Source organism: Eurosta solidaginis, chromosome 1 (genome assembly GCF_040869045.1).
Source record: "Eurosta solidaginis isolate ZX-2024a chromosome 1, ASM4086904v1, whole genome shotgun sequence".
Taxonomy (NCBI): Eukaryota; Metazoa; Arthropoda; class Insecta; order Diptera; family Tephritidae; genus Eurosta; species Eurosta solidaginis.
The window spans coordinates 67,010,775-67,023,732 of record NC_090319.1 but is presented as its reverse complement, the minus strand read 5'-3'; the positions used below and the strand labels follow the sequence as shown (position 1 = coordinate 67,023,732).

Here is a 12,958-nt window from a genome sequence, read left to right as displayed (position 1 = left end):
TTGTCTTCTTTGGAAAAATTAATATGTAATACATATAAACATAAAATAATTGAAATCAATCATACGGGTATACCGCTAAGCTACATAAATTAATAATAAATATATAACACTTATGAATTTATTATGCTTGAATGAGAAATTTTTAATCTGATACTAAGCATCATACTTAGTATCTGTACTAGTTTTTCATATTATCTGTGGCTGAAGTTTCAGCTGCATCCAGCGCTTCTGTTTCGCCCTCACTTTGTTCTTTCTCTTCTTGATCATCACTATTAGCTGTGGTAGCTTCCTTTTTCTTCTTGGGCCGACCGCGCGGTTTACCTGTAGGTTTATAGGGTACACCACCGGTGCTTGGTCTTCCAGGTTTTCTCTTAGCTCCGTTTTTATGCGGCGACTGTGTTTTAGATACCGCACGCTTATCGGAAACTTTCAATTTTCTTGGTCGCCCTTGTCCAAGTCCTGTTCGTACAATATTTAAATTTATAGCACCAGTAGGCGGTCTACCAACGGGACGTGGTGGCTCAATTTCATCCTCTGATAAAATTAAATTGATAGTATAATAAATGCAAAATTTAGTCAAACAAATATTACCATTTTCACAATCACTCGATAGTATCTCTTTTTTTGGCCGGCCAACTTTTCCACTTGCGTCTTTTGATTTTCTTGGTTGCTTAGTTTTGACAATCACTTCACCTCTAGCAATTATATCTTTCAATTCCTGTAGAGATGGTAGCGCCTTTTTGGGTCGTCCACGTCCTTTGCCAGTTGATATAATGGTGTGTGTAACTTTCAACTTGCCCAGTTTTCGCGGTCTACCAACGTGAGCCTTCGGTGGGCTGTCACCATCGTTCGTATTTGTGTCAGACTCAATCGAAGTGTTTTGTTGTTCCTTTGTAGGCGGCATTTTTGTTTAATAAAAGTACGTTTCATTAAAATTATAAATTTTAGGGTTTAATCATATATATGTGTTATACTAAATATATGCATTTAATAAATGATTTATTTTGGTGAACGATGGTAGATAAATTACCGGTTGTTTTTATTTACAAAAAAACGAACAGCTGACGAAATGCTGCGGTTGCCACCTTTATAATATATGACCGAAATACTGTAAAAAATTACTATAGGTACGAGTTTTTGAATTCTTGTTTAATCTGCACATTTTTTTAACTTTACAGTCAAATAAATATCTGAAATATTCAGTGCAGAACATTACAACAACCACATGAAAATTGCCAACTTCAACTGCAAATATATCCGGACAGAGATACAAGTTTTTTTCTTTTTTGACACCTCAATATTTTTGGACGCACAATTTTATTACTCAGGTACTTCGCTTACAACGTTTAAGCTTGCGCTGCTTTTATGCTCTCAGTTTCCACATTCGCCGCTTTCTCCTAGGGTCTAGACTTTTCATAAACAGCCCTCTTGAATGGTTGCTTATATATTCCTCGTTTCTGTATGACATAGTTGGTTATTTAGCTATATAAATGTACATATATACGTGAATAATTGCCGTTTTTTACCCGCGTATACGTTTACGTTTGCGCGTAAAAAAACGCTTATCCTCGCTTAGATAATGCTTCGCGATACCCATCTAGCGGCAGTGGTTAAATAACTAGCTACAGGACAGGGTGTACCGAAAAACGGAGACACACCCTCTGATGGCCATAGTCTATAACATATAGCTGAATCAGTTGTGATTAATTGTGGGCACACACTATTTTAAGAGGTGGTACATAGAATTAGTGTAGAGGTGAACCCCAGTGGGTTAGGGAGTCAGAATATACCCACGGTAGGTATGCCTGTCGTAAGAGGCGACTAAAATACCAAATTCAAGGGGCTGTGTAGCGCAACCCTTCAGGTTGCCAGCGCAATATATAGCTTCTCCAAACCCAATTGTCAACCTCACCTATCCGTGGCGAATCCTGTTTCACTAGCAGACGGGGCTCTGGCGACCACAAGCTCCTCATGGAACTTGGGGGTGGGGAGGGAGGGATGGCCGGGAGGTTTAATGTGGCCATATAAATCGTTCCCGAGATGGTCGGGCTAGCACCTTAATGGTGCTGTGTTACCGGAGCGTACCGGATCTGTATCCAGCAAAAGACCATCACATCGATAACACTCTCCAAAGCTTTCGGGGAGTAACCTTATCGCTACAACAACAACAACAAGTGTAGAGGTGAAACATAGACACATATTTCAGTTGAAGCTGAGTATAATGCATAATGAAGATTAGTAGTACTAATTTTATGCGCGGCGATTTCAGAAGAGTAGATAAAGTTTGACGCTTAGCAGTCCACATAAAGTTTAAGCCTAAACGTAAATAGATGTAAAAAACATAGCTTGTTGTTGTTGTTGTAGCGATAAGGTTGCTCCCCGAAGGCTTTGGGGAGTGTTATCGATGTGATGGTCCTTTGCCGGGTACAGATCCGGCACGCTCCGCTAACACAGCACCATTAAGGTGCTAGCCGGACCATCTCGGGAGCGATTTATATGGCCACGTTAAACCTTCAGGCCATCCCTCCCTCCCCACCCTCAAGTTCCATGAGGAGCTTGGGGTCGCCACAGCCTCGTCTGTTAGTGAAACAGGATTCGCCGCGGATAGGTGAGGTTGACGATTGTTTGGAGAAGCTATATATTGCGCTGGCAACCTGAAGGGTTGCGCTACACAGCTCCTTGAATCTGGTATTTTAGTCGCCTCTTACGACAGGCATACCTACCGCGGGTATATTCTGACCCCCTAACCACGCTCTTATCTGATTATATGTATGCGTGACTGTTTCTCTTTCTTCTTCGTTCTTAGCTGCTGATTACATGTATGTGAAAAATTGTCTTGTTCTTGTAGCAGTGCTTCGCCCCATCCATTAGGTGCGACCGATCACAAATTGTTGTTGTTGTTGTTGCGATAAGGTTGCTCCTCGAAGGCTTTGGGGAGTGTTATCGATGTAATGGTCCTTTGCCGGATACAGATCCGGTACGCTCCGGTACCACAGCACCATTAAGGTGCTAGCCCGACCATCTCGGGAACGATTTATGTGGCCACATTAAACCTTCAGGCCATCCCCTCCCTCCCCACCCCAAGTTCCATGAGGAGCTTGGGGTTGGCAGAGCCTCGTCTGTTAGTGAGACAGGATTCGCCGCGGATAGGTGAGGTTGACGATTGTTTGGAGAAGCTATATATTGCGCTGGCAACCTGAAGGGTTGCGCTACACAGCCCCTTGGGTCTGGTATTTTCGTCGCCTCTTACGACGACAGGCATACCTACCGCGGGTATATTTTGACCCCCTAAACCGCTGGGGGAATCACAAATTGTCATCAATATCCTCTAACGGGAGTCCAAGGAAACTTGTTGTTTCAACAGGGGTGGACTATAATGAGAGGGGTGTTAGAGGCGATGGTTCTTCGGTCTTAGCTTTGCTTCATCAATGGCTTTGCTGTTTAGATGAATGTGCTGCTTTCTTTGCTGTTGTGCATTTATTTGCTAGCAGCATAGTGGCGTATCGAAACTGCTAATATTCGCCTATTTTTTGCTCTTACTTGCAGCCATGCTGGAACCATAGTCTTAGGAAGTGATTAGATACGGTACGTTGCGATAGCAACCACCATTAATTCTATCCATTCTAGCCATCCCGCTCCGACACCACTTGAGGTTGCCAGAGCCTCGTCTGCTAAATATTTGTTTGATATATTCCTATTTGTAACTGGGTTCGTCACGCGTAGGAGAGGTCGACAATTGGGTTGCGGAAGTTGTGAATAACGCTTATGTACCGTTTGTAACTCGTCGTAGGGTGCGGCATGAGTGTAAGTTGCACTTCAGCCCTAGCCTTGGGGTTTCGGTTCGGAGTAGATAGATGTTTGGCTGGTAGTAGGTGTAGACTGTAGACTGTAAAGTTCGTTGACACTTGAAAGCTGACAACAATGACTATCGGAGCTACTATCCTCCTCATAGAAGGGCCCTTGCGGAACACTAGTTGTTGTTGTTGTAGCGATAAGGTTGCTCCCCGAAGGCTTTGGGGGGTGTTATCGATGTGATGGTCCTTTGCCGGATACAGATCCGGTACACTCCGGTACCATAGTACAATTAAGGCTCTAGCCCGACCATCTCGGGAACGATTTATGTGGCCACATTAAACCTTCAGGCCATTCTCTCCCTCCCCACCCCCAAGTTCCATGAGGAGCTTGGGGCGCCAGAGCCTCGTCTGTTAGTAAAACAGGATTCGCCGCGGATAGGTGAGGCTGACAATTGGGTGTGGAGAAGCTATATATTGCGCTGGCAACCTGAAGGGTTGCGCTACACAGCCCCTTGAATCTGGTATTTTAGTCGCCTCTTACGACAGGCATACCTACCGCGGGTATATTCTGATCCCCTAACCCGCTGGGGGACGGAACACTAGTAGTGACAGCTTGTTATTATTCCTATCAAAGACCCATAAAACAAAATAGAGGTTTAAGGGCCAATTAATGGTGACTTATAACCATATAACTATAACCAGATAAAACAGCTGATCGAACCTACCTTATGGAAATCAATGTAATCGATTAATGGTGTTATACCATCACGCTAATTGCGCTATGGTATGGTATAGCTGATGGTCAACTAGTAGATTGTGGAAATGGAAGCGCCTAGAAGATGCGAACGAGAAATCACAGAGTATAAAAGGCAGCAACAGTAGAGGCACGACAATCAGTTTGATTAAGCAAGCTATCAATCAGTTGCGAAGTATAAGAGCCTCCTGCGATTTACAACCAGATTGACTGAATTTTGTGTGTGTTAGTGCAGTCGGGTGGCTTCGTGACATACGTATTTGTTGTCGGCTACACGTTGATGAAAATCAAAAATTCTTGATTTTTTCATATGACGCTTGCTTATTTGATAGTCGCGGGATGTGATTGACAAAAGAGCAGTGTTGTATTTAGTTTGTGTCGACATTCAAAATGAACAAGTGCGCGGAAGAATAGCAATTCATATTAAAATTTATTGAAAATTATCAATGTTTAGCAGCTTTATGGAAAGTAAAGCTTTTATTATTATGTAATAAAATGTTTATTACTTTTTTTATTATTTAATAAAGCTGCTGTAGTTGCAAGTAAAAAAAAGTTATCATATGACGGCATATTCACGTCCCAACGCTACGGTTTCTCAATGCAAATGTTGATTGATGGCTTTTTATTTGATAGTCGCGGGGCAAGCGTCAAATACCCGACACGCACACATACAAAAATTCAGTCAATCTGGTTGTAAATCGCAGGAGGCTCTAAGTGTTTATTGTGCAGTGCTTTAATAAAGGCCATTTTGCTTTATTGAATAGTGGAGTTATTTATTCAACAGTTTAGTGATTCGAACGTTAGTAGATTTGGAATAAGTGAAATTTCAGTAAATTCGTTACAATATCATAGCCAACCAATTGCTTTTTGGTTTCTCGCCATATCCATAACCTAAAAATATTTGAGTTGGTGAATTTATTAACTTTTTGTATATTTTATTCATCGTTTTGGATACGTTATGACTAAGAGACTTAATTCTTGTGGAATGTTTACAATTTTTTGCGTTTTCTTTATTTTTATGAAAATTTCACTATTTTTAGGTTAAAGCACCATTAACCGATCACATTGGAGATAGTTATGGATGTGGTATTGGTTATGACTATGGCGTTAGGGTTAAGGAAGTTTAATTAGCCCTTTAGATAAGTCCACCAATGCGATTGGTGCGCCCACCGTTCTACCAAAGTGCTTGGACCCTGTGCGCTGAGCAAAAATTGTTATTTATCACTTATGTGTTTGAGCAATGCAAGTTTAGGTTGATATTAACGTAACCACGTATGACTGAGCGTATTCATGGTTGAAATTAGGTAGGAACTTAACTAAAAACCTTCAAATCCGCGGTTGGGGTCCATAGGATTTTTTAGCGCATAACAACTTTCTGCATTGGCGGGCATCGGCCGCGCTTGTATAAAATCAACCTGGCCGGTCCATCAATACTGTGGAATTAAAATTACATCCATGCCAATTCCCTTTGTATAATGTTTGTCTACAACTGCAATTTTTTCTGACAGAAATAAAATTGATCTCCTCTGCCCTCGGATTATTGTTGCCGAAGTCAATTGCGTCTTTTTCCCCAACTTTTTCACATAACTTTCAAAGGTGTAATTTTGACAACTACATTAACTGTATTTTAACTCAGACGGAAAAACCAGGCCTTAATATTTATACTAGAATTTTATACCTGCTGCGGCACAAGTTTAATTAATAAATTTTTATATAAAATCTTACCATTTTCGTAATCACTTGATAGATATTTTTCTTTGGCCGGCCGCGTTTTCCAGTTGGAGCCGATTTTTTTGGACGTCCACGTCTTTTGCCAGTTGATATAATGGTGTGTGTAACTTTCAATTTGCCCAGTTTTCGCGGCCTACCAACACGAGCCTTCGGTGGGCTGTCACCATCGTTCGTATTTGTGTAAGAAACAATCGTAGTGTTTTGCTGTTCCTTTTTAGGCGTCATTACTGGCCATTTAATAAAAATACGTTTCATGTCTTTAATCATATATGTACTACTAAATATGTGGATATAATAAAGATTTATTTAAAAAACCTTTGGCGGTTAGTTTAGCGGCTCTTTGCTCGTTTTATGTGCATAAAATCAATCAGCTGACGAAATGTTGTGAAGAGGATGCCACCTTTTTATTTCAATTGTTATGACCGAACACCTGTCGAAAATGTTTTTTCGTGTGGCGATGAAAAGACTCGCGAAGATTTAGGGGAGTTTTATTTTATTTTGTGGAGCGCAGCCCTTTTAAGGGGATGCCAATGCAATTTATAGCTTCTCTCAACAAAATGATGGTAATAGTCTAGTTGAGGGGTCGACTGCTAATACGCTACAAATAATATCGAGTGAGGTGTCAAAAGACGCGTATTAATCTCGAGAACAATAATCCGAAGGCGGAAAAGAAAAATTTTATCTCTGTCCGGAGATATTTCCAGTTGGCGATTTCCATGTGGTTGTTGTTGTGTTTGTACCCACAAAAAAAACTGTGCATCACCGTGGCGGTAGCCACGGTTATACCACACACCCGGACTTGGCATGGCGTAGCCCAGGGCCGCCAACGCAGAAAGGTGTTCTGCCCAAAAATACTATGGATCCGACCCCCGGTTTCAAAGGTAGCCGCGGGTCTTTTTTCGGTTTTTCATTAATATCTTTTGAACGCGTCAAAATTTTTATTTTCCGCCTTCGGATTATTAATACTGATGTCAAGACGCGTCGTTTGACACCTCTCTCGATATTTTTGGTAGCGTATTAGCAGTCGACCTCTCAACTAGACTATTACCAAAATGATTAACTTCGCCTACCTGTGTCGAATCCTGTTTCTTTAGCAGCCGCGACCACAAGTTCCTAATCGAACTAGAGATTAGGGATGGCATAGGTGATTCAAAGTGCCCAAATTAAATCGTTCCCGAGATGGTTCGATTTAAAGCTTAATGATGCTTACTACCGGAACCTTCGTCTTTACCGCTACAACAACAACAGCGGTCGACTGCAAATTAATACACGGACAGAAATGTGGGGAGAGGTGTCAAAAGACAGTTCTTGAGCTCGGTAACAATATTTCCAAGGCGAAAAGAAAATATTTAAACTCGGCCAAGAGATCTTTGAAAGAAAAGTGGAAAAAAGATTGTGCAGAAAGGTGTTTTGCGCGAATATAGCTTTAATCTCCAAACAGGTGTCGGACCGATCCAGAGATATAATTCAAAAAGTGTTCAGTGTAAAAATACCATGGATTGCATCCCCGGATTCGGAGCGGTCCTGAGTCGTTTTTTGGTTTTGCGTCACAACTCTTGATAGACACACCATTTTTTCCTTCTGATATCGAGGTTAAATCTCGTCTTTTGCCACCTCTCTCCAATTTTTTGGACGCGCATTCGCAGTCAACCGCTATACAAAACTTACCACGAATAATCGCACTCTTGCCCTCTAAATAAACCGTATCCGCCACGAATTAGAGAAGTAGACGATTGGGTTGGAGAAGTTTAAAATTGCGCTGCTACACTTTGAATCTCTTCTGGCTTTGAGTCTCTCTGATAGAAGATTTAGGAAGTGCGGGTCAGAGGAAGAAGCGTGCCCTGCTTTTGCCAGGTTAAGACTCGATCTGTAAGTAGCCCAGCTATCAGATCTAGAAGCAGCAGGTAGCAGATGTCCTAGAAAGCTTCTAATATTTCCCAAGAAGGCGGAGTTATTTTATTGCATAGGCCCTGGTTCTGAAAGGATTTTTCAATTTGATCGTTTGGCAAACTTCTGGTAACACTATGGACTCATTCAGTCCATGTTAGGTTGTGGTTGTTGTAGCGATAAATTTACTCCCCGAAGGCTTTGAGGAGTGTTGTCGATGTGATGGTCCTTTGCCGGATACACATCAGGCCCATCCATCTCGGGAACGATTTATATGGCCACATTAAACCTTCAGGCCATCCCTCCCTCCCCACCCCCCAAGTTCCAGCTTGGGGTAGCCAGAGCCTCGTCTGTTAGTGAAACGGGACTCGCCGCTCGAAGGTGAGGTTTACAATTGGGTTTGGAGAAGCTATATATTGCGCTGGCAACCTGAAAAGGTTGTGCTACACAAACCCTTGAATCTGGCATTTTAGTCGCCTGTTACGACAGGCATATCTACCGCGGGATTAAACTCGCTGGGGGTCCATGTCAGGTCTTATCCTTGAATCCCTAAAAATGATGCTAGGGCTTTTGACTTACCCTTTGGTTTCAGTCGATCCAGCAGTCCGCTCCGGCTATCACGACATCAATTTCGGGTAATACCGTATATAAAATTTCAACTAGTGCCATGTTTGAACGACTGAAGACGAAGGTGAACGAACTGGTTACATGATATCCATATAATCTTCATAATTATCTAAATGCTCTGATGTTATGGGACTTTGACCCTGCTATCGTGGAAACGAGAATCCTATTTTACTATTCTACAAGTCCCATGCCGCAGAGTGGATGGAAATTAGCACAGACAACCAATAAAAGAAAGCAAATTTTTAGCATAAAGGGCTAATATTAAGGGAAGAGTTAGGGACAACAGTTTCGAGGGAATCGGTCTAGAAATTCTTCAAAATTCACAGGCCCAGACGGCATTTCCATGCCGATTATCTGTTAAAGATTGATCGCTAAGAGATACTTACGTGTTGTACGATAATTCTATACTAAAACAGGACACTCTTAATACAATGTCCAAAAATATCGGGAGGGGCGTCAAATGACGAGTTTTGAATCCGAAAACGTAAGACAAAAGTTTTGTGTCTATTAAAAGATATTATAAAAGATTAAATTACCCCGGAGCGCCCCTGGGATACATATATAAAAATTACAACCACATGAACATTTTCAATTTTCTTTTCCAAAATTGTTTACCTGTTTTCGGATTTGCCATCCTGGGACCAAAACGCGTCTTTTGGCACGCCTCCCAAAATATTTGGACGTGTATTAAGAGTGTCATGCTGTCTTATAGAATTACCTTCGTCGATCCTCTAAAATTAAGAACTCTCGAGAATTCCTAGCCATATGTGGACTTTAAGGGCATAGGACCATCAACATCGACAACTACCCAAAAGCTTCGGGGAGTGTCGTTATCGCTACAACATACATAGGTCTAAACATCGAAAATTTTTTGCAAAGATTTTACTGGCAGAAGTGTTTGCCAAACAACAATCATATTGACTTGAAAATTGTCCAGCGAATGCACATAACGCCAACTCACTTTGAAATTTGTTTAGGAAAACTATAACTGCATGTTGAGAAAAATCAGAGAACGCCTATTTATACAACCAATTTATAAAACGGTAGTCATAAAAGACTGAAGTGCTTAAAGATACACATGGAATTTTTATTTAAAAACGTTTACACACTTTGGGGACGTTTTTACTAAATTACATATTTTTATAGATGTTTATTTATACAGCGATCTATATCAATTAAAATAAAAATTAACCAAATCCAAACTTATCGTTGTTAATGGCAAGTTAACTCAAACTTTTAAACAAAAATAAGAGAACACCAAAACATAAAAATGTGATTATTTGTTGGTGATGTTTCCATTAATGAATTTGCAAAGTGGGGATAAAATGGTATATGTATGTACTTTATATGTAAATTTTTAATGAACTCAAATGACTTGTTTCTCAAATCTACAATTTATTGGTTTATTATTAAAGGAGCTTATGTTCACCTGTGGGCTAAAAGGACGCTTTGGTTGAAATGTGTGCTTTTTTTATCAACACCTTTTTATTTTGAAACCCCACATATTCGCATTTAGCTTATACAATTTTATAGGCGATGGAATTTTGCGTTTCATTTCGAAATTGGCTCTTTTAATAATAAACGAATCAATTGTTATCAAGTTTTGCATGTTAATCTTCTGAAACTTATACTAAACAATTTTTTGAAATATTATTTAATAAATGCAGATGAGTTTTTCATTCTTTTATATATGTATGTTTGTAAATACTATTTAATGATTTGCTTAATATAACTTACATAAACATATTTCCATCATGTTCTTTTAACTTGAAACTATGCTTAGAGGCGTATTGGCTTTTAAGCGGCTTAATCATCAGCCACATCATCATCCTCCTCGTCATCGTTACTATTTGCTCCAGCATCGTCCTTCTTATCATCTTCAGAAAATTCATCGTCATTATCATCCTCATCTTCGTCCTCAGAATCGGCCTCTTTGGCTGGCTTACGACCTGTTTTACCTGCTGAAGCCTTTTTAACTACACCTGATGGGCGACCACGTTTTTTCGGCACACCACCGCCATTAGCTGCTGCTGCTGCTGGACGTTTTTCGGCTACTGCTGCTTTTTTTGGGCGTCCTCGTCCAGCAACAACACGTTTTTCTTCGCCAGATTCTAAAAAAAAATATATATCACATTTTAAATGTTAGGGAAATATCATATAATTTATGCTATAAACATAATAGCTAAATATGCAACACTTACCCTCATCTTGCTCTTCATCGCTTTTTGCCTTTTTTGGTTTTCCTACTTTTTTCGGTGATTTTGATTTTCGTCCTACCTTTTTAGCACTTGATTTATGATCCTCTTCCTCTTCATCAACAGCTTCCTCTTCATCTTCTTCAGATGCATGTGGTTGCTTCTTAGGACGACCACGGCCTTTAGCTTTCACAGGGCGTCCACGACCATTAGAAGTTGGTGTTGGCGCTTCATCTTCAGAATCCGGTTCAGCGGCTGCGGCGCTCTTTTTGCCGGTTGCTGTACCTGTCGAACTTTTAGCTGGCCTACCACGTCCTCGGCCACTTGGTATAATTGGTGTCTTCACTTTATCTGGATTTGATGGACGACCGCGCTTTTTGGGTATGGTCGGAGTACCATTAGTTCCATTGGAAGCGACAGCATCTTCCTCTCCACTTTCTATTTCTTCATCGTGAGTACGCTTCTTTACATCTTCCATTTTTTCTTGCAGTTATATATATGTAATTTGCACCTTCCGCCTTTTGTTCTTTACTGTGCTTGTGCCGACTGCCGCCGTTTCTTTTGTGTGTATGTGAGGGTGTGCAAAACTTTTCAATGCAAAATTTTCTTTGAATCTTTTCTCTATACAAATTTTAATTTTCCGCAAAGCTTTCAATCAATAGTTGTTCTAAATAATACAATACACTATTTTTCGCTATTATATAATTAACATTCAAAATTTTTTCTTACCTTTAATGCAGTTTGCGAATTAATTAACAGCAAGCACGAAGTCGGCGTCGGTCCTTTTTGTTACCTTTTTTCGAATTGAAGGAAGTGCTGACCAAAAAGCGGATATAATTTGCGTACAAGCTCGCATTCTACCACACTTCAATCATACATTCGGCGTTGCCGTATTGAGATTTCGAAATTCACAAAAAACAATTGAAACTCACCCATTTTTTTAATCCGTAAAATAAATTGCATATACAGTTATTCACATAAATAAGTACACACTTGGTTTATGCTGAAAGAAACTCAAACGCAGTTTCTCAGAGCTTAATTTATAATTTTCATCGAAAATATTGCAAATTCCCAAACAGAAACTACATTCAAAAAAATGTCAAAGGTTATTCAAAGGTAAGGAGAATTAATCAAAATTTCAAGAATTAACATTAAAATTTTCAAATTTTTTTTTCAGAGTTTCTAGAAAATTTTTGAGTATGCAGTTTTGTAACCCATTAAATTTAACATGCAAATTATAAATAGCTCAAAATTTGTCCTGTATTTTCAGAATTTTTTTTCGGTTTCCCTAGTTTCTGTTAGGGAATTTGCGATATTTAAGATGAAAATTATAAATTAAGCTGTGAGCCACTGCATTTGAGTTTTTTTCAACATAAACCAAGTGTGTACTTATTTTTGTGAGTAACCATACCTCGAATATTCTTTCTATGTGCATAGAGTTTATACGAAAAATTTTATTTATTTATATATTTAGTCTAGTAACAAATGTTTATTACAGACACTTATGACTAAATTACAGAGACCAGCTTATATTAAGCTATGGAGAACACTAGCAAAGAGAATTTATATTATTACATATTAAGTAATTTTTTAGTTTAAGTTGAAAAGCGCATTTTGAGTCGGAGAAATCAATATCCAAAACACTTGAGAAGCAATTAATTTCTGATAGGGCTCTGTTAATAGGCGCTTTTGAGTTATAAACAGTTCTACTCAGCCCTATGAAAAAGATTTCAAAGTGGCGGAGGTTTCTACAGGGAGTATTTAAGCATAGTCTTTCAAGAAGCAGCGCGCAGTCAATTTTGCCCGTGAAAAGATCGAAAATGAACAACGAGGCCAAAAGAATTCTGCGACTGTTTAGGGATAGTAAGGATATTAGTTGGCATCGAGACTCATAAGACGGGATCGGTTCAGAGAAACGTAATGAAATAAGCGCGAAGCGCATAAAGATTTTTTGAACCCGCTCCAAGCGG

General features: G+C 39.7%; 2 protein-coding genes across 3 annotated transcripts; both read right to left on the bottom strand.

Annotated features, from left to right (window-relative positions):
- Positions 1-6,641, bottom strand: LOC137243265 (chromosomal protein D1-like). The gene is made up of 3 exons (XM_067770813.1): positions 6,274-6,641; positions 592-889; positions 1-534 (listed from the first exon to the last, which is right to left on the bottom strand). The coding sequence occupies exons 1-3, from the start codon at positions 6,544-6,546 to the stop codon at positions 179-181; spliced, it is 927 nt and encodes a 308-aa protein (XP_067626914.1). The 5' UTR covers positions 6,547-6,641; the 3' UTR covers positions 1-178.
- Positions 6,642-9,859: 3,218 nt separating this feature from the next.
- LOC137234262 (nucleolin-like) lies at positions 9,860-11,853 on the bottom strand. 2 transcript variants are annotated; one of them, XM_067757869.1, is made up of 3 exons: positions 11,718-11,853; positions 10,995-11,655; positions 9,860-10,904 (listed from the first exon to the last, which is right to left on the bottom strand). In XM_067757869.1, exons 2-3 carry the CDS (start codon positions 11,464-11,466, stop codon positions 10,600-10,602), a joined length of 777 nt encoding a protein of 258 aa, XP_067613970.1. In that variant the 5' UTR covers positions 11,467-11,655; positions 11,718-11,853; the 3' UTR covers positions 9,860-10,599. The 2 variants fall into 2 exon arrangements, with proteins under 2 accessions (XP_067613970.1, XP_067613979.1); XM_067757878.1 differs by having other exon boundaries at positions 10,995-11,672; positions 11,718-11,839.
- Positions 11,854-12,958: the final 1,105 nt, after the last annotated feature.